At 48.9% G+C, this 22,548-nt stretch overlaps 7 protein-coding genes across 7 annotated transcripts; 3 read left to right on the top strand and 4 right to left on the bottom strand.

Moving 5' to 3' along the window:
* Positions 1-340: 340 nt before the first annotated feature.
* BKA67DRAFT_580349 (rab-GTPase-TBC domain-containing protein) lies at positions 341-4,520 on the bottom strand. The gene is made up of 4 exons (XM_046103846.1): positions 3,949-4,520; positions 3,186-3,828; positions 926-3,123; positions 341-871 (listed from the first exon to the last, which is right to left on the bottom strand). The coding sequence occupies exons 1-4, from the start codon at positions 4,027-4,029 to the stop codon at positions 809-811; spliced, it is 2,985 nt and encodes a 994-aa protein (XP_045953218.1). The 5' UTR covers positions 4,030-4,520; the 3' UTR covers positions 341-808.
* Positions 4,521-6,562: 2,042 nt separating this feature from the next.
* Positions 6,563-7,974, bottom strand: BKA67DRAFT_414158 (uncharacterized protein). Its single transcript, XM_046096776.1, has one exon. The coding sequence runs from the start codon at positions 7,939-7,941 to the stop codon at positions 6,751-6,753; it is 1,191 nt and encodes a 396-aa protein (XP_045953219.1). The 5' UTR covers positions 7,942-7,974; the 3' UTR covers positions 6,563-6,750.
* Positions 7,975-9,736: 1,762 nt separating this feature from the next.
* Positions 9,737-12,333, top strand: BKA67DRAFT_580353 (dihydroxy-acid dehydratase). Its single transcript, XM_046103847.1, has 2 exons — positions 9,737-10,352; positions 10,505-12,333. Exons 1-2 carry the CDS (start codon positions 9,960-9,962, stop codon positions 12,119-12,121), a joined length of 2,010 nt encoding a protein of 669 aa, XP_045953220.1. The 5' UTR covers positions 9,737-9,959; the 3' UTR covers positions 12,122-12,333.
* A 260-nt stretch (positions 12,334-12,593) lies between these two features.
* On the top strand, positions 12,594-13,905 carry BKA67DRAFT_580356 (peptidyl-tRNA hydrolase). The gene is made up of 2 exons (XM_046103848.1): positions 12,594-12,658; positions 12,767-13,905. Exon 2 carries the CDS (start codon positions 13,038-13,040, stop codon positions 13,686-13,688), a length of 651 nt encoding a protein of 216 aa, XP_045953221.1. The 5' UTR covers positions 12,594-12,658; positions 12,767-13,037; the 3' UTR covers positions 13,689-13,905.
* Positions 13,906-14,308: 403 nt separating this feature from the next.
* Positions 14,309-15,166, bottom strand: BKA67DRAFT_540204 (uncharacterized protein; the record flags this gene model as incomplete). Its single annotated transcript, XM_046100738.1, has 1 exon — positions 14,309-15,166. The coding sequence occupies one exon, from the start codon at positions 15,164-15,166 to the stop codon at positions 14,309-14,311; it is 858 nt and encodes a 285-aa protein (XP_045953222.1).
* Positions 15,167-16,676: 1,510 nt separating this feature from the next.
* On the bottom strand, positions 16,677-19,367 carry BKA67DRAFT_524621 (uncharacterized protein; the record flags this gene model as incomplete). The annotated part of the gene is made up of 7 exons (XM_046098592.1): positions 16,677-16,756; positions 16,825-17,000; positions 17,531-17,652; positions 17,704-17,828; positions 17,875-18,126; positions 18,176-18,182; positions 18,402-19,367. 7 exons carry the CDS (start codon positions 19,365-19,367, stop codon positions 16,677-16,679), a joined length of 1,728 nt encoding a protein of 575 aa, XP_045953223.1.
* A 394-nt stretch (positions 19,368-19,761) lies between these two features.
* On the top strand, positions 19,762-21,871 carry BKA67DRAFT_580362 (uncharacterized protein). The gene is made up of 3 exons (XM_046103849.1): positions 19,762-20,297; positions 20,349-21,156; positions 21,210-21,871. Exons 1-3 carry the CDS (start codon positions 19,791-19,793, stop codon positions 21,755-21,757), a joined length of 1,863 nt encoding a protein of 620 aa, XP_045953224.1. The 5' UTR covers positions 19,762-19,790; the 3' UTR covers positions 21,758-21,871.
* The last annotated feature ends 677 nt before the right edge of the window (positions 21,872-22,548 follow it).

Consider the following 22,548-nt stretch of genomic DNA (forward strand, 5'->3'; position numbering starts at 1 on the left):
TTGTTTTTACTTTGAACCGCACGGAACACGTCGTTCGAGCCGAAGCAACGGCGCGGTGCCGAGACCAGGCATGACGAGGGAAGCAAGGTCGGGTCCTCGTTCTACGGTCCTTGAAATGCCGTTCGTTACCTGGAACATAAGAGTTCTGCCCTGCTGTCCGTCTCCTCGCCCAAAGCCAACATTCCCGCCGAACAGCGATTGCTTAGTTCGGGCTGTACGGCATCGCAGGATCATTTTTGGTCCGTCGTTGTCACTTCACATGTACACTGGCTCATTCTGTCTTATACACCATTGAATAGGCTTGGCACGGTCTTACGCGGCGCAGTTGTGAATGACATAGCACTGATACGACTCGTGATAAGCAAGTATCGTGCGAGAAATTATTTCGATTGGTCTCCTTCGCTATGTTGCTGTATCCATTGACGACCCTCTTCCTATTGAGGCCGATAACTATGATATATACAATACTTTACTTGCCCACCGACTCTTCTCCGAATAAGGCACGCTGAGTACTTCTGCCACCTCTATGTCGGCGTACTATGCTTGTAAATAAAAGCGCCTTGGCATCTATAATGAGCAACATGCCTAGGGCGAAATACAAGAAAACAGGCGGCACCAGAGATGGAAATCCCTTTTCTACTCGTTCAGGCCAGCTGTGATTCTAAACCAAACGCCTGTAAAACTATGATCTCGGTCGAGAATCTCCTACGTTCGCAAACTCCTTCTTCAAATGTAATGTGGAATGGGACGTGCTTTGTACAAGATGATGGGCGGTAGGTTCATGTTGTGTGAGTGCATGAGAAAGCATCTACGCGAACTGCTTCCTGAGATCCCCCCATTTTCTTTGGAGGGATTCATACTGATCGTTGATCTACAGTCTCGTTAGCAAGTTGATACTCCAAGCAGACCAGGCACGGTCACTTACCTCGGCGTAGCGCATCTTTGTTTGCACAAGCTGCTCCTCGAGCTCGCTCATTTCTTTCTCGATCTTTTGGTTTTCCTCGTGCACCTTTTCGTTTCGTTGCAGGAGGCTATCCCGCTCGAGCTTCCAGGCCTCCTCGAGTTCTTCAGGTTGCTTCTCAATAACATTGCGCAGTTCCTTTACTTGCCCCTTGAGGCTTTCGTTCTCATCCTTGAGCTCTTCGTTTTCGATCTTGGTGTGCACGAGCTCATTGGCCATATTGGTCTGCTCCATGTCGGCGGCTTGCAATCTTTCCTCGAGTTTCCGCACCTTGATTGTGTAACTTGTGTTTGATTGCTTCAAATGCTCGAGTTCCTCCTCCCGCTGCTTCTCGGTGCGAGTCTTTTCCTCCCATTCTATTGTATAAGACTGGAGCAGCTCGGGGGTAATCTTGACCTCGCAAGCATCTCGAACAAGTTGTTCAGCCCGGTATACTTCCTTGTCAATGTTTGAAGAGCTGCTACCAAAGAAGCCATTTTCCAGGATGCTACCAGTGCTCGGGGCTTGGTCGATATAGACATCAAACAACTTGTCTCGGAGAAACGATGTGAGTTGTACCATGTCCGACAAGCCAAGTAACGTCGAGGCGTTCTTTTGCATAAGGACAATGCCGAATTTGAGAATAGCCGAGAGACCTTCGGAAAATATCAGGTCGTAGATGCGTAGAACCAACTGTAACGGGAATCTGTAGGCAAATAACGTGAGGAACCATTGTGTGGCGTACAGATGAGGCGAAATACCACGACGCTTAAGATGGCAGTATACGGCAGGCTCGAGGTCCTCAAGCAGCCTTTCGAACTGGTACAAGTGCATATGTAACCCGGGCATATCCTGGATGAACAGATCTCTCAGCTTGTAATGGTTCATCAGGCGCACGAGCAGACAGAACGCTTCGTCTTCCGGCATGTTGAAGAGCAGTGGCATGATAAGGAAATTCATGCCTTGTGCATACCCGACGCCCTCGTCGAATAGCGCATATGCTTTGCAAACACCGAATAAGCCCTCCTGGAGACCGGCTGCTTGTGCATGTTTCGAATAGCTTGTCCTTGCGCCCAGATCCCGCCGTATGGCCTTTTCAAGCTTGAGAAGCATGGCTGCGTCTTCCTTCTCCTTCTTTTTCCGATCAGCCGCGGCTAATACCTGTGCCTTCAAAAAAGCTTCCGTATCCTTTTCTGACGGGGGTGTTTTGTTGCCATTGGCCCCTGACACCTCGGAATGTATAGATGATGCGGACGATGCAACCGTCTCCTTGTCAACGCTTAGGCTGTTGCTGGCGGAGCTGAGAGAGGTCCCGTTGCTGTCCCTAGAGACATCCTTGTCGGTTCCTCGTGCTGCAAGCTCTCTGTACACTTGCTCCAGCTCTTCATTCTTGCTTTCTGCAAGCACTTGCCAGACCACACCACGAATCACGGTAGGGATGCCGGTAGCAATAGCGCCGTTGAGCTCTTCTGGGCTGGTCTTGGCGACTGCGGAGGGTCCCTCATAGACTACGGATTGCCACAGATCCCAATCGACCTGCGCATCTGTCGCCGAAGAAGGTCCAGCCGACGCCCCCGAGGCGGTTCCCGGGGCCAGCGCAGGATTAGGACTTGTCGGTCCAGGAGATGTAGGTCTCTCATTGCCAGGGCTCATGATACCCAAGCTCGTTGCTGATCTGCTGATTCCAATGGCTACGGGTGGAGCCTTGTCATCCTCAGGCAATGTGATTCCAGCTTCTTCCCTCATTCGCACCATCTTGAACCTATCCCTCAAGCTATTTCTCTTTGGCCGGCCATTGACGCCTTCGTCGCCTTCCTCCAGCTTGCTCAGCATGTCCGGGTTACTAGTCAGGGTTGCAATGGAGCTGGCGGTGTCTCTCCTGGGAGATCTCACCGGGGCAGTCGGCGGCGACGTTACGGTCTCCTTGGCCGTCGAATTCCTGGACAGCCACGAAAAGGGGCTGGTGAAGTTGCGCCCTGTCGATGCTCGACTAACCACAGGAGGCTTTTCTGGTACTGGAGGTGGAACGGTGGGCAGGGGGGCGGAAGTGTTGGGGCTGGTCTTCGGCGGCGACTCGGCCGCTGCTGAAGGTGACCACGGCATAGCGGGTAGAGAACTGGCGATGTTACTGATGGAGAGCTTCTTGGAGGGCTGCTTCTCAGGAACAGGAGGGGGAACATCCTCTACGATATATGTTAGTGATTACCATAGAATCAAGTCGCCATGCCTTGCTGAAGAAACTGACCTTTTTCCTCTGCCAAGGGCTGTGCAGAAGCAGGAGCAGTAGGGGCGACAACAGCAGGGGCAGGAGCAGAAGCGTCGTCATTCAAATCTACAATGTCCATATCGGTGTGGGATAATCTGCTTGACGCTCGTGCAGACTTGGAGTCGCCTTCTGCTTCGAAAGATTTGGTGTCGACTTCTGCTTCGAAAGATTTGGCATCGACTTCTGCTTCGAAAGATTTGGCATCGACTTCTGCTTCGAAGGACTTGGCATCGACTTCTGCTTCGGAGCCGGATTCTTCTTCTGGCATGGCCCCTGGCATAGGTTCTGTTACCAATTCGGGTTCCGGTTTAGGTTCAGGTTCGGGTTTTCGCTCCAATTCCAGCTCTGGTCCCGGCTCTGGCTCTGAGTCTGCGTCCGAGTCTGAGTCTGGGTCGACCTCGACCTCCTTAACTTGTACGGTATGGCTGGCTTCCTCAGCAGCAGTCTCGGGTGGGTCTTCATGGGTTAGTGGTTCCTTGACATCCCTGACATGCTCGACCGCATTCGGGTCGATAGTCAACGCAGAACCGCTGGAGGAAGGTCTCGAGATGGTGGAAGCTGATTGTTTCCGGGCCGTGAGGGATCGCACGGAGCTATTGTCGAGAGCGTCCTCAAAGGTGTCCTTTTGTGTACCCTGTTAGCCTTTTTGCTCGAAGATGGATTCCAGCCACGTAGACTTGTCTCGCAGTCTTGCAGAGGGGGCGACAGGTATGCGGTTGGCCTGAGGCGGGATATGACATACTATCTCTTTGTCCAAAGCTGCAGGTGACTCTTCCACATCTTTCCCAGGCGGAGCGGACTGCGGCTCATGGTGGTCCGCCATATTGGTGGTGGCTCGGATAAGATGGTTTGTATGTAGTGTCAGGTCGAACTTGCGATCGGCAGTATCCAACTACTTTGAAAGGTGAGGCACGAGGTATGGGCTCCGTGCAAAGAGAGGCAAAGTGCCGTGTGAGGAGCTCTCAGTCGGGGCGAGGTCACCCTTTGTCTTGGAATGGAAAAGATAGGGAGCGAGGATGGACGTGACTACCTTGAGGCTAGTCTAGTATTGTTGTCCTGACCTGCCCTCTGAAAGAAACGAACGCATTCATTCATGCACTTGGCGAATAAATGGGACCCGAAAGAAGAGTTCTGTATCAAAGTCAAAAAAAAGGAAAACGTGGTGGTGGTTTTGTTGCTCGAGGGGTGTTGCTGGTAAGCTGTAGAAGTAGCTGTCTGTTCTTTCTGAGCTCGATCAAGTGCCAATGAAATGCTGCTACTGTAATGGTTCGCTTTTGGTGCATGAGAGATCGACTTGGGCGACGATTTAGCGCCTGGGACCCTTCCGAGCAGCAGCAAGGATAGGGATAGGATAGGGATGGGATAGGCCTCTGATGTGCAAAAGCCACCTGCCTGGTGTGCTACGGAGTACCAGGACTGGTTAATGCGGATTCTAGTCTGCACTAGTCCAAGCCAAAGCCAAAGCCAAAGCCAGAGCCAAAGCCACAGACTACGTACATACCTTAACGGTATCCGGTCTTGGGTGGGTTATGTATGTATGTATTTCGATATTTGATAGCGCCACTACAAATTGACACCGTATGATTTATTATCATTGTCAGAATGTTGGTTGCCGATATTGTATTTTAATACCCCCCCAGTCTTCACTGATGGCTGGTCGCCAATCAACCCAACCTGCGATCCTCTATGCCCTGAGCTGAGCCCTGAGCCCTGAGCCGTTGTTTCATGCCTCGACCTTCTGGATTTTCTGAGCTCCCAGCCTGGGGAGCCGCTAGATGCGTGGCCCGCGTCCCACTGTAACTTTCGAAATCATGGCGCTGGACCAGCCAGATTCCCCACCAATTCTCAGGGGTTGCAGGTGAGTCGGAATTTTGAATTGCAAGCATACTTTGTACAATTACTTAACTTGAGGCTGCATTACACTTTATGGATCTCCTTGATCTCAGCGCCATGCAGACACTTTTGCTTTTGTGCGACTCCTGTGTCACTCCACGAAATTGCGGCCTGCATGTACAATTTTCCATCCTATATAACCGACAGCTGTCATCTTACCTCATGGCATTATGACTGATCCCTCTCGGCAATGAGACAAAACAAGGACAGACAGCGCCGAATCCTGAAGGCCACTCCAAGGCACAATGCCGTGAGCTGGCTGGCTACTCACTAGTGCCCCCGCCTTTCGTGCATCGATTGACGCATGTGTGTGTGTGTATGTTCTCCTAAATAGCCCACCAGTGCTATGTTAGCATGCTTCGAAACGGCGGCGAAGACTTAATGAGTACATGACAGATGCAAACCCAAAGCCCTGAAACATGCAGGAACGCAAAGTAGCGCCCACGTAGCTTTACTCACATCGCTGATCGACCTTTCGGCCGCCGGCATTAATTCGTGTGGCTGCAGACTCCCTACATACTTAGTCCCTACCGAAACGTCCTACATTGGCACGATCACGTGAGCCCCTCAAAGACGACATCACTAACTTTCCCCCCTCTTGAGAACACGTTCCCTCGTACTATCGCTATGGTCATGGTAGCCACACTCGCTACCATACGACATACTGTCTTGCAACTGCCTTCCGATATGCATGGCACGCACATGGATATGAGATGCTCTGATCCCGTAATATTCCTGTCGGCTTCTTCTGTGCACGTTGAACATTGGTATCTGTTACGTCTCGTGTCCATGGGGTGAGACCATGATACTCGGCTGCAGACAAGCCTTCTATGATGACATACTGACATAGCCACCGTTCCATAATCATTGTGGTTGAGGTGTTCGTCGGCTTACTTGTCTAACCTCGGGCGACAGTGGCTGGAACGGCAGGAAACATCCCGTCAACGGCAACAACATACATTTTGGAGCTCAAGATATACGGAAACTGCCTCTAACCGCATTGTGCTGTTGTCTAACCAAATAACATAGCATCGACTCAAAGACTACCCATATTTCAGATCATTGCGATGCAGCTTATACAATCAAGATCTTACCAGTAAGGAGACTACGTTGATCCTGGGTATGTTTTCACTTCAAACGTTGCCTGGGCCGTGAACCAGCGGTGTGGCACTCAAAGTGTGTCGACACTTCCCTTCGTATGATTCAGGAGCATATTGCAGAGTATATTGGCGGTATCCTGCTTTCCTCGACCAGATTCAACGACGTCTTGTTTCAGTTGAGAAGTCCAGGATCGGATTCGTGTATATTAAGTATTACAACCCTAGTTTCCATATGCTATCGATCTCTACCTCGTAACTAGGACCTTTGCAGTATCAGGACTGTGAGAGGTGCTTTATTGCTTGTTTCTTTCCGAAAACGTTTTCTAAGTCATTCCTGTGCAATTGCTCGTACTCGTCCTGAACGCCGAACTCATATGCTGCAATGCGATGAAGATCTCACCATCCAACGCCGAAATCCGCATTGCAGGAACTCAATACCCACAAAGCAGCCAGGTGGTATTCCAATTCATATCCCGCCGCCGCAAGACCTCACTACTCGCAAAAACCCCCAGGTGGTATGCAGAGTCCACATCCGCACCAGAATCCAAAACCTACTCCATGTTGTCGATTTCCTCGATGAGTTCCCGAGTGAAACCATCAAGCTCTTCGATACCAATCTGCTCTGCGTCACCAGCACCACAGCGGAATCCAGGGGGAACTGAGACCGGAGCAGCATCTTCAGTCTGCGGCATGGTATCCTTGTGAACGCTGCACATGTCGGGATTGATCTTGCGAAGGTGATAAGGAACGTCGGGGCCCTTGATGGCGGAATCCGTTGGCTTGGTATCGAGGTAGAGGTGCTTGTAATGCATATTGGCCATCGTGCGCATTCGGGGTAGAGGCAGCTGGCGACCATAGTCTCGCCAACCCCTGACTCGGTCGTCGCCCTCTCTCTTGAACTCCACGTACGGCGGCCAGTCGGTCTCGGGGTCGTCGGTGTACGTGGTGGTCCAGATGCTGTCTCGTGCCAAAACGGTGGACTTGCAGTCGCGCTGGGCAGTGCTCTTGAGCTTGCTGGACAGGGTCGGAAAGATCTCGGTCCTGGCGATGTCGCTGCCGATGGCCAGTTCTTGACGCCTGGCCGCAAGCTCGCTCTGGCTCTGCTGAAGTTGACGCTGATAGTAGGCAAGCCTGGTTCCAACTTGGTCGTTCTTCAGCCTCGACCACTCCGCGAATGTCTTCGGGATGAAGGGGGAGTTTCCAAAGCCCATGTGATGAAGCTTTGCCATGTTCTTATGATAACGCACTCGTGTGGCCTCTTTGGCACTGGTCCAGATCAAGGAAGTGCCGTGATGAGTGTGAGGACCCGACAGAGCAATGGGTGGCTTGGTGGGGTTGGGTTCAACGGTACCATCGCGAGGCACGGCCACCAGACCGGGCTGCATGTTGCGTCCATTATGATTGAGACCTTCTTGAGGCTTCCAGAGCTCGGCGGCGGAGTCGGTGAGCTGGATACTGGCAAACTCGGTAAGATTGGGACCAGCGGACTTCTCAGTCTCGCTATAGTTACCGATGAAGCTGTCATCAGAGCTTGGCATGCCTGGTGTGAGTCTCAAGTTGGCTCGCGAAAAGTTGTAGTTGACTTCGGTAGAGATGCCTCGAGGTCCACTGTTGCCATTGTTGCCATTATGATAAGACTGAAGGGTAGGGCTGCCATTGCGATACGGCTGGAGGGGAAGGTTGCCATTGTGGTATGGCTGGAGTTTAGACTCGTAGTCCTCGTAAAGCTTTTTGTCGGCCATCTTCTTGCAAAATTGATCTTCTTGCTGCTCCTGTCTTTACCGTGGCCAACACGGTTCTTTCTATCCTTCTGTGTTGTGTTCCCAAAAAGTGTTGGTTCAGTGATGCTGGAAATTAGATGAGGCTTGACTTTATGAGCGTTTTTGTGGGAGCTTGTGGTTACCTCTCTGGCTTTTTTTCACTTCTTCCGCTTGACCAGCTCGTCGACTCTGAGCAATAGAAGTTTCCGTGGGTCCGCCCTTAAAACGTGCTCCAAATGTGATCAGAGTCGACGGTATACTGAAACTGCTGGGTGGACGTTTATCACCATAAGCAGAACTGTATCTTCGGATCGCAGAGAGTTCTTTCTGTCTTGTTCATTGAGCTTCCGGGCCGTTCCGTGGAGAAAGTCACGCTTCCGTGATGCGTTGTATGGTGACTCCTCCTCTGTTAAACCTATCCTGCTAAAGTTCACGAATAGCGACTCAGGACCCGAACCACGACCAGTAACAGAGGCTGCATCTTTCTGGTTGACAGCCGTAAGGCCGATCATGGCGGCGTCTTTGGCCACCTAATAAGACCGAAGGTGAGTATTGGTCGCCGACTCCAATGGCTCTGAGGACAGCAAACCAACTGAAAGTGCTTGACCGAATATCTGCGAATGGAGTTGTTCCCGCTCTTCAGCCTTCACTTTTGCTATGGGAGCTGTCATGGTGGATGGCTTTGCACTGCATCTGTGCACGACACAACCTTGATCGCCGATTAAAACCTTGTATTTTGTCGTCGAAAATAAGTTTTCAGAAAGGGTCATGCAAAAAAGGGAATTAAAGAAATTAAGAAAAGTAGGCTGGTCGGCGATCGAAAGCTGCGTTGAAGGAGTTGTTGATGTTTACACAGGTTCGCTACAATCGTGAACGTTTGTCTAGACAGTAGCGCGGGGTTTACAGCAGGGTTTTGGAGTTTCCTCAAAATCATTATTGGCATCTGTTGGCGAGTAATGGAAAAGCGAATGGAGTTCACGTGTTATAGTGTTATGGATACTCACTATACGGTTGTCAACTGTGTACAGAGATCGGTTATTCGTTTGAGCTTGATGCACAACCCTCATATCTCAAGGCCACTGTTATTCGGATTGGATCGATCTCATCTATCGGAGAACACATAGAAATCCAATTGGATAGGGGGAAATGCTTCCATGTTGCTTGCGAGGTTGATCCAGCCTGATGACCAATATGGAGAGTCTCAGTATAGACTTTTTATCACATGCTGGGCCATCATATGAACGTTCAAGTCACAGCGAATCGTATGAACTCGATAGGGTTGTGCGTGTAAATCATAAATGCAACTTGTAGCGTTACACACTCGAATTACCTCATAACGAATCCACCCAGACAATCGGTGGCACGCATCTCACTTCAAGGTCTTCAGAGGAACAAGGCACCAATTAACTCAACCCAAATCATATCAAGAAGTAATATGGAGCCGGCGAATTCATTTATGTGTCGCATTGTTGTGGTACATATATCTAGGCATGAATATGAATACGCTCGCTAATGGAAGGTCAGTTGCGATGAATGACTTAAAGTCTATGAATAGAAGCATGTCTGTTTGTTAGTATCCTGGTCATCGCATTCTATACGATAACAGTCAGACAAACATTTGTATGAAAGAGCGATGGCATCATTCACTAGTCAACAACACTGGAACGCCCAGGTGGATAAACCCACTTGAAATCCCCACATGGCTTTGTGAGTGAATTTCATAGTTATAGTGTTCCACCGTAGCTTCCATGGAATTTCACAGCCATCCCCAATACAACAGTATACAAGCCTGTGATGAGATGCGACAAACGAAATCAGACTTCACATATGACTTACTCCATACCAGTGACAACCACTCCCTGGTTCTACAAATAAAAAGTTGTGACTTTACTTTCACCATTGTTTCATCAATCAAGCACAAGTCCTGATAAGCTCATTTCACGCCCGATAACGACATAAAAGAGCTGTACTGACGAATATCGAGGTTGTCGGCGACCAAGATGCCTACGTTTGAAGTCGGAGACCATACGCTCGATTGTAGGACATCATGCGATAGTTGCAGTACCGGCTGCAGTGAGCGACCAGTCAGCGATATTGAGGACCTCGACAAAAACCAACTGCTTGAGCTACTCAGGACTAAAGATAAGGTTCTGAAGATCACCAAAACAGCTCTTCAAGATGTGCAAAACCAGGTGAAGATATTGTCTTTAGCCTCCGATACCGTCCGATCCGAGAAGCCACTTAGGTCTGCAGATTGGTTCTCCCGCGATGATGATCCAGGCATGACTGCCCTGTATGTGGAACGCTATCTGAATTACGGATACACCAGAGAGGAACTATGCTCTGGCAAACCAATCATTGGCATTGCCCAGTCAGGCTCAGACCTTGCCCCAGTAAGCGATTTTCCAGATCCCTTTCCGATTGTTGATAGTGCCCCAAGAGGCTCATACTACCTGACACAGCCCATCTTCTTTCTGATGATGCAGATGGATTTCGAAGGCTCCGACGATTATGAAGAGATCATTGCTGACAGCGAATTTTATAGTGTAATCGACACCACATCGAGCTTGCGAAGCGAGTGAGGGAAGGGATTCGAACGGCAGGAGGCATCGCCTTTGAATTTCCAACCCATCCTATTCAAGAGACTGGGAGACGTCCAACGGCAGCACTCGACAGAAATCTTGCGGCTATGGCATTAGCAGAGATATTGAGCGGTTACCCGTTGGATGGCGTTGTCCTTCTTACTGGCTGCGACAAGACGACACCGGCCTTCCTTATGGCAGCTGCCCAAGTGAACATACCCGCTATCTGTCTCAATGTCGGGCCCATGCTTAATGGTTGGTCCAATGGTTCTCGAATTGGGTCCGGAAGTGTGATCTGGCATGCACGCGAGCTTCGCGCCGCTGGCAATATTGACGACAATCAATTTATTGACATGGTTGCGAGCGGCACACCCTCTCCCGGCCACTGCAATACTATGGGAACAGCTTTGACGATGAACACACTTACCGAGGCATTAGGTATGGCCCTTCCTGGCTCAGCTGCCATACCGGCCCCTTATCGTCAGCGTTCGCATGCAGCTTACGAAACCGGACTCCGTATCGTCGAGATGGTGCGCCAAGACATTCGCCCACGAGACATTATGACGCGCCAGTCGTTCGAGAATGCAATCGTAGTAAACAGTGCGATTGGCGGAAGCACAAATGCACCAGTTCATTTGATTGCTATCGCGGCTCATCTGTCTATTGATCTAAACCTGGACGACTGGGACCGTTATGGGTACCAGGTTCCTCTTCTTGTCAACATGCAGCCGGCTGGCGAGATGCTAAGTGAGGAGTATTATCATGCCGGAGGCCTGCCAGCTGTGCTCGCCGAACTTATCGAGGCGAACAAGCTACCACATCCTGATATAATGACCGTGAACGGAAAGACCATCGGACAGAACGCAGAGGGCAAGATAACCTGGGATCGGCGAACTATCAAACCTTTCTCAGATCCGGTCAAACCGAATGCAGGCTTCGTGCACCTGAGAGGCAACTTATTCGACTCGGCTATCATGAAGATGTCAGTGGTCTCAGAGGAGTTCCGCCGTGAGTTCCTCGAGGATCCGGAGGACCCAAACGCTTTCGAATGTCAGGTTGCTGTATTTGACGGACCGGAAGACTACAAGAGACGAATCGACTCAGCTGCCATTGATCGGAAGACAATATTAATCATGCGCGGCGTCGGTCCGCTGGGTTATCCTGGTGCTGCGGAAGTCGTCAACATGCACCCTCCGGGACGACTTTTGAAGCAGGGAATCAAGGCCTTGCCGTGTATTGGCGATGGACGACAGTCCGGGACGTCAGGTTCGCCTTCTATTCTCAATGCGAGTCCTGAGGCTGCTGCTGGCGGTAAGCTCGCCTTGGTCCGGGACGGAGATGTAGTGCGGGTAGATTTGGACAAGCGGCGCGTTGATCTTCTCGTTACCGACGATGAGATCGAGGCTCGTAAGAAACATCTGGACGCGAGCGGAGGCTATCACGGTCCGCCTAGCCAAACTTATTGGCAAGACCTTCATCGCCGCGAGGTATCACAGCTGGATGAAGGCATGATTATGAAGCGCTCGATACAGTTTCAGAACATCTCCGAGGCCGATCAATTACCCCGCGACAACCATTAGAGGCCATCATGGTTATGCCTACAAGGCTATGGAGGTACACAAATTTGGCGTTATTGGATTGGTTCCATAGACGATAGAGTCATAGACGATAGAACTGAAGACAAAAGAGTGTAAAGGACAAAGCACAGCCTAAAGGCTAGAGTATACAATGGCCAGACTTTACGAGGATGAGAGCTATAGGTATAATGTTGAATGGTCTAATTATTTCGTTGCAAAGAGTTGCTACCAAGTAGGTATGCGGAGAATCTAACGCTAGGCGAACAAACAACGGTATGCAGCTTGTAGCCCAACCAGCAGTACTATAGATATTCCCCACTTGGATTCAACACAATTGGAGATGTTCAAGGATAATATATACTCTCAGTGATCCTCTGCATCATACTTGTTACGCTAACCCCAGAATGGTCTAGCTTAGGCAAACTGAGAGAACAAAACTTCATCGGGTGGCTTTGTCACTTCGCCGTTGAGTCATATTGAGCCGGACAGAGCATCAAAGTTGATAACAAATACAAGACGTTGCCGCCGAAGTGCGTCCATGTAAGTCTTACCAGCGTCATCAATCAAGCGCTCATTTTCCATCCACAAATTTGTCTTAGACACACCATTTCAGAAAAACTTCGACAAAATGGCTAATGCAAAAATAAGCAGACGACAGAAGTCAAGACTGAAGCCTGCTATTGTGGACATAGAGGAAGACGAGCAGCACAATCTCAACAGTCTGGGGGAGAGTGAAGGTGAAATCCGCAAAAGAAAGACAAATCGTGCGACAATTGCGTACGACTCACCAGGGCAGGGAAACACGCAGGATGCTGACACACCAGTAGTCGCGTCCTTGCATAGTCTCGTCTCATTGGCCGCAGCGCCCATCAATTATTTCAACCCGGAGATCACACTTGAGCGGCCCTCCAGCTCGAACATGAGCTCCGTACGACTTTTTATAGCCTCCCTTGGGAACCCATCACCCTACCAGGCAACGAGGCATTCCGCGGGCCACGTCCTGCTCAAAGCGCTGCAGTCGCATCTCAGGTTTCCTCCCCTCAAGAAGTCAAAACCGTACGCCAACGGCCTCATTTCCATGGGTGCCGATGTCGGGCGGCCCGAGTACGTGTTATGGCAGTCGCCAAGCTACATGAACGTGTCGGGGAAAGATCTCCTGAAGGCCTACAGGCAGTTCGCAAAGGAGACCTGCGGGTCTGCGACGGGAAACGAGGAGGACCTCCCTGGTCTTATCGTTCTGCACGACGAGATGGAGACGGCTCCCGCGCAGCTGAAGGCGCGAGCCGGGAACATGAGCGCGAAGGGACATAACGGGATCAAATCGGTGCAGCAAAGTCTGCAATCTGCCGGCTTAATAGGCAGGTTGACAGAGCCCGGGCCTGGTGGGAAGTTCATCAAGATTGGCATTGGTATCGGCCGCCCGGCTGGCGGTAGCAGAGACAAGGAAGACGTATCTGCTTATGTGCTGGGCAAGTTTGGTGTTGTGGAGCTCGAGAATTTGGCCGGCAGTGCCGTTCGGTTGGAGAAGCTACTGGAAGATGCGAGGGCGGAAATGGGTGCACATGCATAGTTCATGTTGCGTTTAGGAGCGAGGCAATTCGAGCTGCTCGTGTACCAAAGGTGTAAAGTCTGTACTATAGTCATGTCTCATCGACGCGTAAGATCCGGTTAGAGAGCATCGTTCGGACGGTCTGAAGACGAATATCCACATATTCTGTTGAATTTGGCATCATCGACATTCCCTTTCATATCCCTAGTGTATTTTAACTCATCCCAAACATACCCACCATGCTGGCTGGTGGAGATGCTGCTTGATCAACATTGTACCACCATCCCAATTCGCTTCCTCATACTCACTGTCAAACCAACATAAGTCGTAAACATGAATTGGAACGTCATCTGCTTACATAAAATTGTTCTTGACCTGGTTGTAAGACTCGAAAGAGATATTCCCCAGATCATTGCCACATATCGCTGTCATATTCCCAGATAAACTTGACACTTGGAAACGTGTTGCACACGCTGAAGTCAGGATGGATCGCAGTTGACAAAGGGTGTATTCGGTCGCATTAGTATCGTTTGATCGGGCCATGATATAAATGGAGTCAGCACCGGGCATATACTCCCGGGTATCGGTGACCCATTGAAGTGGTGGCGCAAGCTGAGTTTGTCAGCAGAATCTTTTGTTATCTAGGGCGGTCTTACAGCATCGAAAACTGGACGGTATCTACCGTCGGACTTCGCACCGTACGTACCATTGTGCTTCCCTCCCCAGTGGAAGACGTCATCAAGTACAGTGGTGTCATTGGTCTGTAATTTAATGGGTTTTCCTGGGGCAGAAACCAACGGTTTAATTTCATGGTCGAATGTACTAACGCACATAACGTTGATAGCTGGAGACACTACAGAAGCCGCCATGTCATAGCCGTCGGTGTCTTCGGTTGAAGCAGGCTGTCGAATATCCACTGAAGCATTAAATGGGTTCGAGTACAAAGTAGAGAGCCCGGCATGGGGTATCGCCAAGGTCACATTGTTTATCAATCGACCACCAACTTCTGCCACGATAGGATATCCTTCCATCCAGGCTGACGACAAAGTTGTATTCTCCATGATGACGGCTCGCGCAACGGGTCTTGAGGCTTGACTTTCAGAGTGGCGACTGACATCCTGCCAATCCGATAAATATGTAAAGAAGGTACGACATGAGTCGCCATTTGCCTTCATTACGACGCACGATGTGTCTGGAGAAGCATTGTTCATGGTTGGACAAGCCTTGATGATATGACTGATGTTGGCGTACGACGTTCTGACCTGACCACAGAATGTGCCACGGCCCTTCCAATCACTCCACATAACTTTGGGGGTTACCAATGTGTTGCAAGCAGATATGTAAAACAAAGTGCTGATTGTGGCAAATAGAATTTCGATGAATTTGTAGCCATAATTCCAAGAACTGAGGACATATTTCGGCATCTCAGGGCCCCATTCTTGACCCTTGATCGCTATACATAGGGCAGCTGCACTTCCAACAGATGCAAATAATGCCATGACAGCCTGGCATATGTACAACCATTCCCGTCGCCTAATATGCACGTCGTCTCTTGCATGGCAGTCTCTTGGGACATGGCCTAGGGTAAATTAGTCCTGCAACTATGGTAGACTTCTCATTTTCTCACCATATTTCTGAGAAAGCTCATCCTACCCTGGCCTGCTCTGAGGGCCTTCATTTTCAGTGCCCGAGTGGAGTATGCCTGCATTCCGTCGTCGCTACGATATAGATATTGAGCTCCGCTGCAGTGACATTGACACTGTCCTAAATATCTCTTTGAATTTACTATCCCGAGGCAGACTGCCTGTATTTTTAGGTACATTCTCATCATGACTGACACCGATTCGGACAAAAGGAGTGCTAAGCGGCACATTGGTGGCAAGCGGGGAGACTTGTATTTTGGAGAGAGCCTTATTCGCGTTGCATTCATCTAAAATGCAATCAATATCATACCTAAGTAGCTCATGAGCGGTTGGCACTGCCGAAGGGAGGGCGAGCTTCGCCATGTCTCCTGCTCAAATCCCGTGATAGGAGAGAGGGCTAGCCGCAAAGTACGGTGACAAATATACTTCTAGACTAGCAAGAGAATTAGGAAGAAAGTCAATCGGTGGTGGAAAAAAATATCAAAATTGCGCATTGGGAGGAGAAATTTTAAGATATATAGATTGATCTAAGTCCCAAATGCACCAATGCAACTGAGAGCATCAAGCACACCGCCTCCGTTTTATGTGTTTCAAATGAGTACCAAGTCTAGATCTTGGTTGGGTGGCCAACCAAGACAGTGACCGCCCGGCTTCAGTACCTGTAATCATGGTAATGTTCAGGACTTACCATGCACCAAGCATACAATGATGTCACCCTTGGACAGGCCGCTAGCAACCATACGAGTTTTGCTTGAGCAGGTCTTGAGCGGCAATGTGATATACATTTGTGAAAGAGGATGTCTCCTATTACATTATCGAGCTGTTCTGCATTGGTATCTCCTATGTGCAGCAAGAAAGAGTGTGATTTTATGAGTCTCGGGCAAAGTATTTAGGAGCAGCGGCGCTGTTCATGAGGGCTACCAGCTGTTCAACAAAGGTCAATGACCTTAGATCGTTACTGATCTTGCATACGGGCAAAGGGAATTGAAGCAACGCTTGGACATAACCTGCAATTCATTCCTGTCATCCATGGTCAGCTTTGCAGGTGATTAAGCACCAAAAGAAAAAGAACACAGTCACAGCGTGCTGCAAATCAGACAGAGCGTTTCTAATTCGTAATTCTCGGCGGCTGCACACATCACACAACCTGTGGCTGCCCGGAATATCCATCCAGATAAACTAAACAGCCATGCAGATTTACGGATACCGTTAATCGGTATTAATCTCTCATATTATCTTACTCCATATTTCAGTGCATCATATAGTAACATCCACGGGCTTTATTGACTGTAGTTGAAAATTTCTGGCGATAACGACTAACCTGAGAAACTTGTAGCATAATATCCACACAAGCATGAACATAACACTACTTCACCCCCGGTCGGAATGCAGATGCGATGTTGATTCGGCATCTCTTAACAACTTGACCACTGTAAAGTGCATAGCCTGCTCCATACTCAGCGAAATCGTTCATCAACCCACACTCGCTCAATACATGTTCTGAAGAGACTTACATTGCAAATCGCGGTCGACAACTCTAATCGCCATGGTGAAAACCACTCGATAGTGTCTTGTGCCAATGGTTTTGCCATTAGGTTTCTTGATTGGCTCAATTGGCTGGATCAAGCCTTGTTCTCGGAGGAAGGTGAAATCGACTAGGATTTCTCCGATTTTCTCGGCGCCTAACAGTCTTGAGCAATCGCAAATGAAACTATCTTATATCTGAAGGCAAGACTCACCGGCATTCATCTGGTGTGAAAGCCTGTAGTGAGACTCGGGTGCACGATCGATGACATACAACTCCTCCTTGCATATGAGGCGCGATACCGGCCAGCAGTCAAAAGTGTGGTAACAGAGAAATGGGCTGCAAGTCCAGATTGGGGGTACCTCGGCGTCCTAGGAGTATTAGCTTGGGGAACTACTTTACGGCTACTGATGTGGATGGTACTTACCTTTGTAAGCACCCAGTCCACCGTGTTCATGATGTACGGCTGTCCATCGTGGCGGTCATATGAAGGTTTGAGACCTTCATGCTCTGGATAATCCTTGAAATGCTCGGTTCTCAGGATGCCGTAACTAGATCGTGCCACTCTGCGGGGTCCTTGCTCCTTATTGAAGGCTCGTAAGACGGCTCCCGACGCTACTGCAGTGATTCTACGAGTCATCAGAGACCCAGATAAAGAATGAAAATAGTCGCCAGACCTCTTGATGTCAACTTACGTATTGTTTGATCTTTTGGGACTGATATTGTGACCAAATTCTTCATTGAATCTCTTCAGACGATCCTCAATGAAGTAACTCAAAGATTTGGACGCAGCAAAACCCCCCTGGAGGATCACTTTCTGCGATAATGTTCTCAGTATAAGTTGGAGCAATCAATATAAGTCGCCTACCTCCACTCGACAACCTTTTTGTAAAGCTTTGTTGATTTGGTCCTCCATGATCGCCGCAATTCCCTCAAGCAATCTCACGAATATTGGTTTGATGTTTATCCTAGTATCGAGGTTAATCATTGTACCTGTCAATTGGATTAATGGTAGCCGCTTACAATGGTACAATGACACACTCGTGACTGAAACGCTTGGCAGGATTATCCAGAAGTCCTGACACTGGGAAGGACTTCACGCCTCTACGCGAATCAACGTTGCGCAAATCAAAGGATCTCTTGACTCTATACTCAAACTCATTGACCATGATCCTTTCAATGATACCATCAATGGTTTTAAAGCCCGTCTCTAGATACTGCTCGTCTTTAAGAAGATCAGAGAGCATTTGTTGGAAGCCTTCGTTCAGAAAACTTGACCCAAATAGGCCCCCTGTACAACATTAGTCTCACTTCTACTAGTCCTATGTTTTGAGGCTTACCACCAGGCTCCACCACTTCACGAATCAATCGTAAGGGGGTTGTTCTGCTGATTGTATACGTATTCGCATCAACGGTTCCGCCACCTTATTGAGTTAGTAGGCACCTCCACGCGATGCGCTCCTGCGAATCGGCTCACCTGCATCGAGCAACACAAACGTATCGCCAGGCTGCGGTGGTAAGATTAGCGGAGCGCCTTTGTATGACTCCCTTTGGCGTTGATCATACCTGAATATCCGGGTCGCTTGCCAATACGTAGGCAGCTGCGGCCTCTGGCTCCGAAACGATAAACAAGTTCTCAATACTGTTGTTCTGAAAGTCGGCTCCTATAAATCTTGCCTTTTCCATGGCATAAGCCATGGCAGTCTGCATGTTACGACATCCCTTTTGGGTCCAGATTGCTGGTACACATAGCACCATCTCAACCTTCCAATTGTCATCGTAGCCCTTGTTGACAAGTTCAGTCTTGGTATGGCGGAGGAGGCATGTCAGAAAGTCGGCAATAACCTGCAAGGGCTTCTGTATAATCCTTTTCCGCTTCAACAACCCGATTGTTTGGTTGAGGTCGTCACGGATGGTCCTGGTCATTGGACTCTCATCAAGGAGAAGCTTGAAGCGCGACAATGGCCTGTTGTTCGGATTTATATGTATTGCGGGTATCGATCGAGCTTCGTGGACACTATAACCCCATTGTAATGAGTCCGATTCGAATAGTCCATCCATATCCATATCCTCGCCGTTCTCATTCGCGTCGGTAATGGGAATAGGTTGGCCTGGGATCGACCCATCACCTTCATCTTCTGTACCTACACCAGTGATACCCTCATTGTTCTCCAGAGGAGGCAAATCGTCCTGGTCCCGGAAGTTACGATTAAGTGGGTACATGAGCTCAGTCGGAACTTGGTTCTCCATCTCGTCCTTTGAGTCGAAATTCAAGTCGTTGGGATAATTTCCTATCGTTTCGATCCTATCAAGAGGTAAATAATCTGGCGCCTCTCCAGCTTCAAGGGCTACGAATGAGACACATGAGTACGTTGTGCCGAAGTCCACAGCCACAATCAGCCTTTTCGAAAGGCGCTGGTCAGAGATATCATCTAACAAACCCCCAGGTACTTCTTCTGGTGCGGAATCTTGATTTGAAGCACCTTCAGGATTTCGCCCAAGAGTGGCTGTTGATTCTCGCGAAGAGGCCATTGTGTGGAAAATTGCGGACAAAAAATCCTGTCCTGTTGGATACCAAAGCCTGTAGCTCCCTCACCAAGGTTTATCTATTCGAGCAAAAGGGCCATCGTTCCAGCACAGGCAGCCACAGTTTTTCTACTTTGTTTTATCTCGGCGACTGCGGTACCCAATAGATTCGGATGTTCGAGAGGCAGGTGTGGCAACCTGTGTTGCCTAGCCAATTAACGACTTGTGTTGGCTGCAGGACATGTCTTCATGCATTCGCGTCCAGGGTAGCGGATCCCGGACCGAGCAGGGTTAAATACCAATGTGCGATTGCCAAGAAATTGCCTAAGCCACCTTCAGGAACATCTGCAGCGGGCCGCCGTTATCTATCCTATCCGAACCCACATGCAATTTCATTTCACGTTCTCCTGAACATCCTCAACAGGCATAATGGCGGGTGAGTCGAAGAAACCCTCACTTTTGAAGCGAAAACGTGTATGGAGTCCAGAAGATGTAATTCAGCTATCTGCATGGCTTGATTACTCTTTGCGCGAAGGAATTGACTTCGATACGACTATCGTCAATCATCTCAAGATCAAAGTTCACAAAGACTTCTCATTGCAGCAAGCTCGGAGAAGGCTGAAATTGGAGTGGGAGAATCTCGGACATGACGACTCTAAAAGTTCTGACGATCTATATCGGCAGGGTACGGCATGTCTCTTCCATCTGACCAGTGAAGAACGTGACTTGATCCAACAAGCGGTGGACAATATTGGACCTTCATCGGTAAAATATCGCCTCAGAGGAACGTCAACAACGCTCAGATCCCAGTCTCAGAGTGTGTCGATCGCTCATCATCCGTCCGAAGCATCTACCCTGTCTACAGTATCTACTATCGGTCCCGCTGAATTTGATAGTGCTGCATCGGTGCACGGTGACGGGCATATCGAAAGAGAGGTTTGCAATTATACTCTGCTAAAAGAGGATATTACTAACAACATCGGGTAGCTCAGTGATTATGTCTCATCAACCTCAACACCTCTGTTACTCCAGGTCCAACCTCAAGGGCGAGTGGCATCACAAGATTCACGTTTCTCTGACATCAAAGTAGAAAGCTCTACAACAGATAGATCCTTCGAGGTGGACTTACCATTATCTGCGGCGGTGGATACAGATAATCAGCTTCAAGCGCTTCAACAGGAACTTTCTAAAGTCCGAAGAACTTCTCATACAAGTGAGGCCAGGGTCGGATATTTACAAAATGAGGTCTTCAATTTGAACGACCAACTCTGGGCGAGCCGCAATGAATACAAAGAACTTCGGCATCGTACTCGCGCGGCAGCCACGAGCCGGGGCGACACCAGCCTGCTTACCATTCTGCAGGATGAGAATGCCGCTTTGAAAAAGACTTTGTTACTAATGCAAAACAGCAGGCAAGAAATCAAAGAGCTTAAGACTTCTGGCTTGGGTCCAAGTGACACCAACATCAGGAAAGAATATTTCCTTCTCTACAACGATATTCTGGACTCTTGCTCTTCGCTCAGTCACAATGGATTACTAGTTGAAAGATTCTCGGCTACGGAAGACAGCGGTAATGGTAGGCCGGTGATATCAGTATGGGCCGACAGAGTCTCTGGATTGGACTTAACAAGGATGCTTCGCCAAAGTTCGGAATTAGCGATCCTTCGGATTGATGTACTCAGATCACTCGTGGCAGCCGGCCTCTGCTCTCTTATATTTGAGTTGCCTCTTTCTCAGTTGGCAAGTACTGAGTCGCCGCTGCTACAGCATTACCGAAAACAATTGTTGAGTCGAGGTGTGTCTTATTCATTTGCGTCAAGGGCAGAGGTGGGGCTAATACTACGTCAGATGGAGTAGAGGCATTACAGCAACTCGATGTTCTAGCTTACAAGTCACTGATGTCGGATGAAACCTTCGAGTCATGTGTTATCGAGGAGAAGGCAAAGTCTGTCTCGGAGTACCTATGCCATGCTCTACAAGATCTCATCGCACCTCACATTGAGATAGAGATACTACCGGCTGCTTTCTTTGAGCATGCCATTCAAAGCGCCCTACGACTTAAGTTTCAGCTTCATCTATCTGGTAGATCCTTTCTATGGGTTTTCGCTAAACCGGGAGACATCTTTAATTTTCGTATCATGGACACAAAGTGCAATCTCCCCGAGGGTCCCGGTTCGGCAAGGGGGAACAAATATTTAAAACAACATGCCGCCGACAACTCAAACAATCATAAAGTGGTCAAACTTTGCATATTCCCTACCCTATACTCAGAGAAATCCTCGAAACATGACGCAAGTGAGTACAGGCCAGTTGTCCAGACCGTTTTTAATTCTCAGGAGCGCTTGGAGGATCCGGACAGTTTTCAGTTGATTTGCAAAGCTGTGGTACTGCTTTGATGGACATGAAAGTGTCATTTATGTATGTAGAACCATTCTCGGTTCAACTCTTTGCCGCATATTATCTTTAAAAATCAAAACTATCCGTTCTCTACCATTGCTTTATCTTGGAAGACTTTATGTTATAAGTCCTAGCGTTTCCCGATTTTATAATAAATCGTGAATATTATATTACCATTGATGTTTACGGCACTTTTATGAATTCAGCGCCATTTATCATATTATTCTTAGACGTAATTAACGCACACGTGCTAATCCTGCTTGTTTGCGCACACGCCGGCGACGCGATTACTAGGACAGGGAATAAGCTCATCTAACTTAGGTGGGGGGAAACGCGCAATACCTCGTCAGACTTAGTATCACAATTTATAGCAAGACTTGCGTGTCAACTTAAGCAGGCATCTACAAAGGAGCAATATCTGAAACCCGCATCGTTATTCTAGAACTTGCTCGCCATATCGCTTAGACATCGCCCATCTTTGTGCGAACAGATTCTTCTGGAGCATATTTCAAACAAGCATCACCAATAGATATGAAGAATATTGAGGTACAGGTGTTGAGCCTCGGAGATTCGAGGCAAATAAAATCAGGAGGAATTAAGTGATTATCACGGCGCTATTATTCGTTCTTGAGGACAGTCTAAGCATTACGAGACAACACGACAACAAAAGTTACCATCCTCGGAACCGCGACCAGCACGGACAGACTGAAATAGACTAAAGTTGTTGCTATCGTGCATGCTGGAGACCATGTAAAAGATGACGAATATGTCACCAGAGCTGAGCTTTTTC

Source organism: Truncatella angustata (genome assembly GCF_020726525.1).
Source record: "Truncatella angustata strain MPI-SDFR-AT-0073 chromosome Unknown BKA67scaffold_9, whole genome shotgun sequence".
Lineage (NCBI taxonomy): Eukaryota > Fungi > Ascomycota > Sordariomycetes > Amphisphaeriales > Sporocadaceae > Truncatella > Truncatella angustata.

Coding starts and splice junctions, on each gene's coding strand:
- BKA67DRAFT_580349 (XM_046103846.1), bottom strand. CDS start 4,029: ATGGCGGACCACCATGAGCCGCAGTCCGCTCCGCCTGGGAAAGATGTG. Junction 3,124..3,185: donor GCCCTTGGCAGAGGAAAAAG/GTCAGTTTCTTC, acceptor CATATATCGTAG/AGGATGTTCCCCCTCCTGTT. Junction 872..925: donor CAAAGATGCGCTACGCCGAG/GTAAGTGACCGT, acceptor ACGAGACTGTAG/ATCAACGATCAGTATGAATC.
- BKA67DRAFT_414158 (XM_046096776.1), bottom strand. CDS start 7,941: ATGGCCGACAAAAAGCTTTACGAGGACTACGAGTCTAAACTCCAGCCA.
- BKA67DRAFT_580353 (XM_046103847.1), top strand. CDS start 9,960: ATGCCTACGTTTGAAGTCGGAGACCATACGCTCGATTGTAGGACATCA. Junction 10,353..10,504: donor CAGGCTCAGACCTTGCCCCA/GTAAGCGATTTT, acceptor CGAATTTTATAG/TGTAATCGACACCACATCGA.
- BKA67DRAFT_580356 (XM_046103848.1), top strand. CDS start 13,038: ATGAGCTCCGTACGACTTTTTATAGCCTCCCTTGGGAACCCATCACCC.
- BKA67DRAFT_580362 (XM_046103849.1), top strand. CDS start 19,791: ATGGCGGGTGAGTCGAAGAAACCCTCACTTTTGAAGCGAAAACGTGTA. Junction 20,298..20,348: donor ACGGGCATATCGAAAGAGAG/GTTTGCAATTAT, acceptor AACATCGGGTAG/CTCAGTGATTATGTCTCATC. Junction 21,157..21,209: donor AAAACAATTGTTGAGTCGAG/GTGTGTCTTATT, acceptor ATACTACGTCAG/ATGGAGTAGAGGCATTACAG.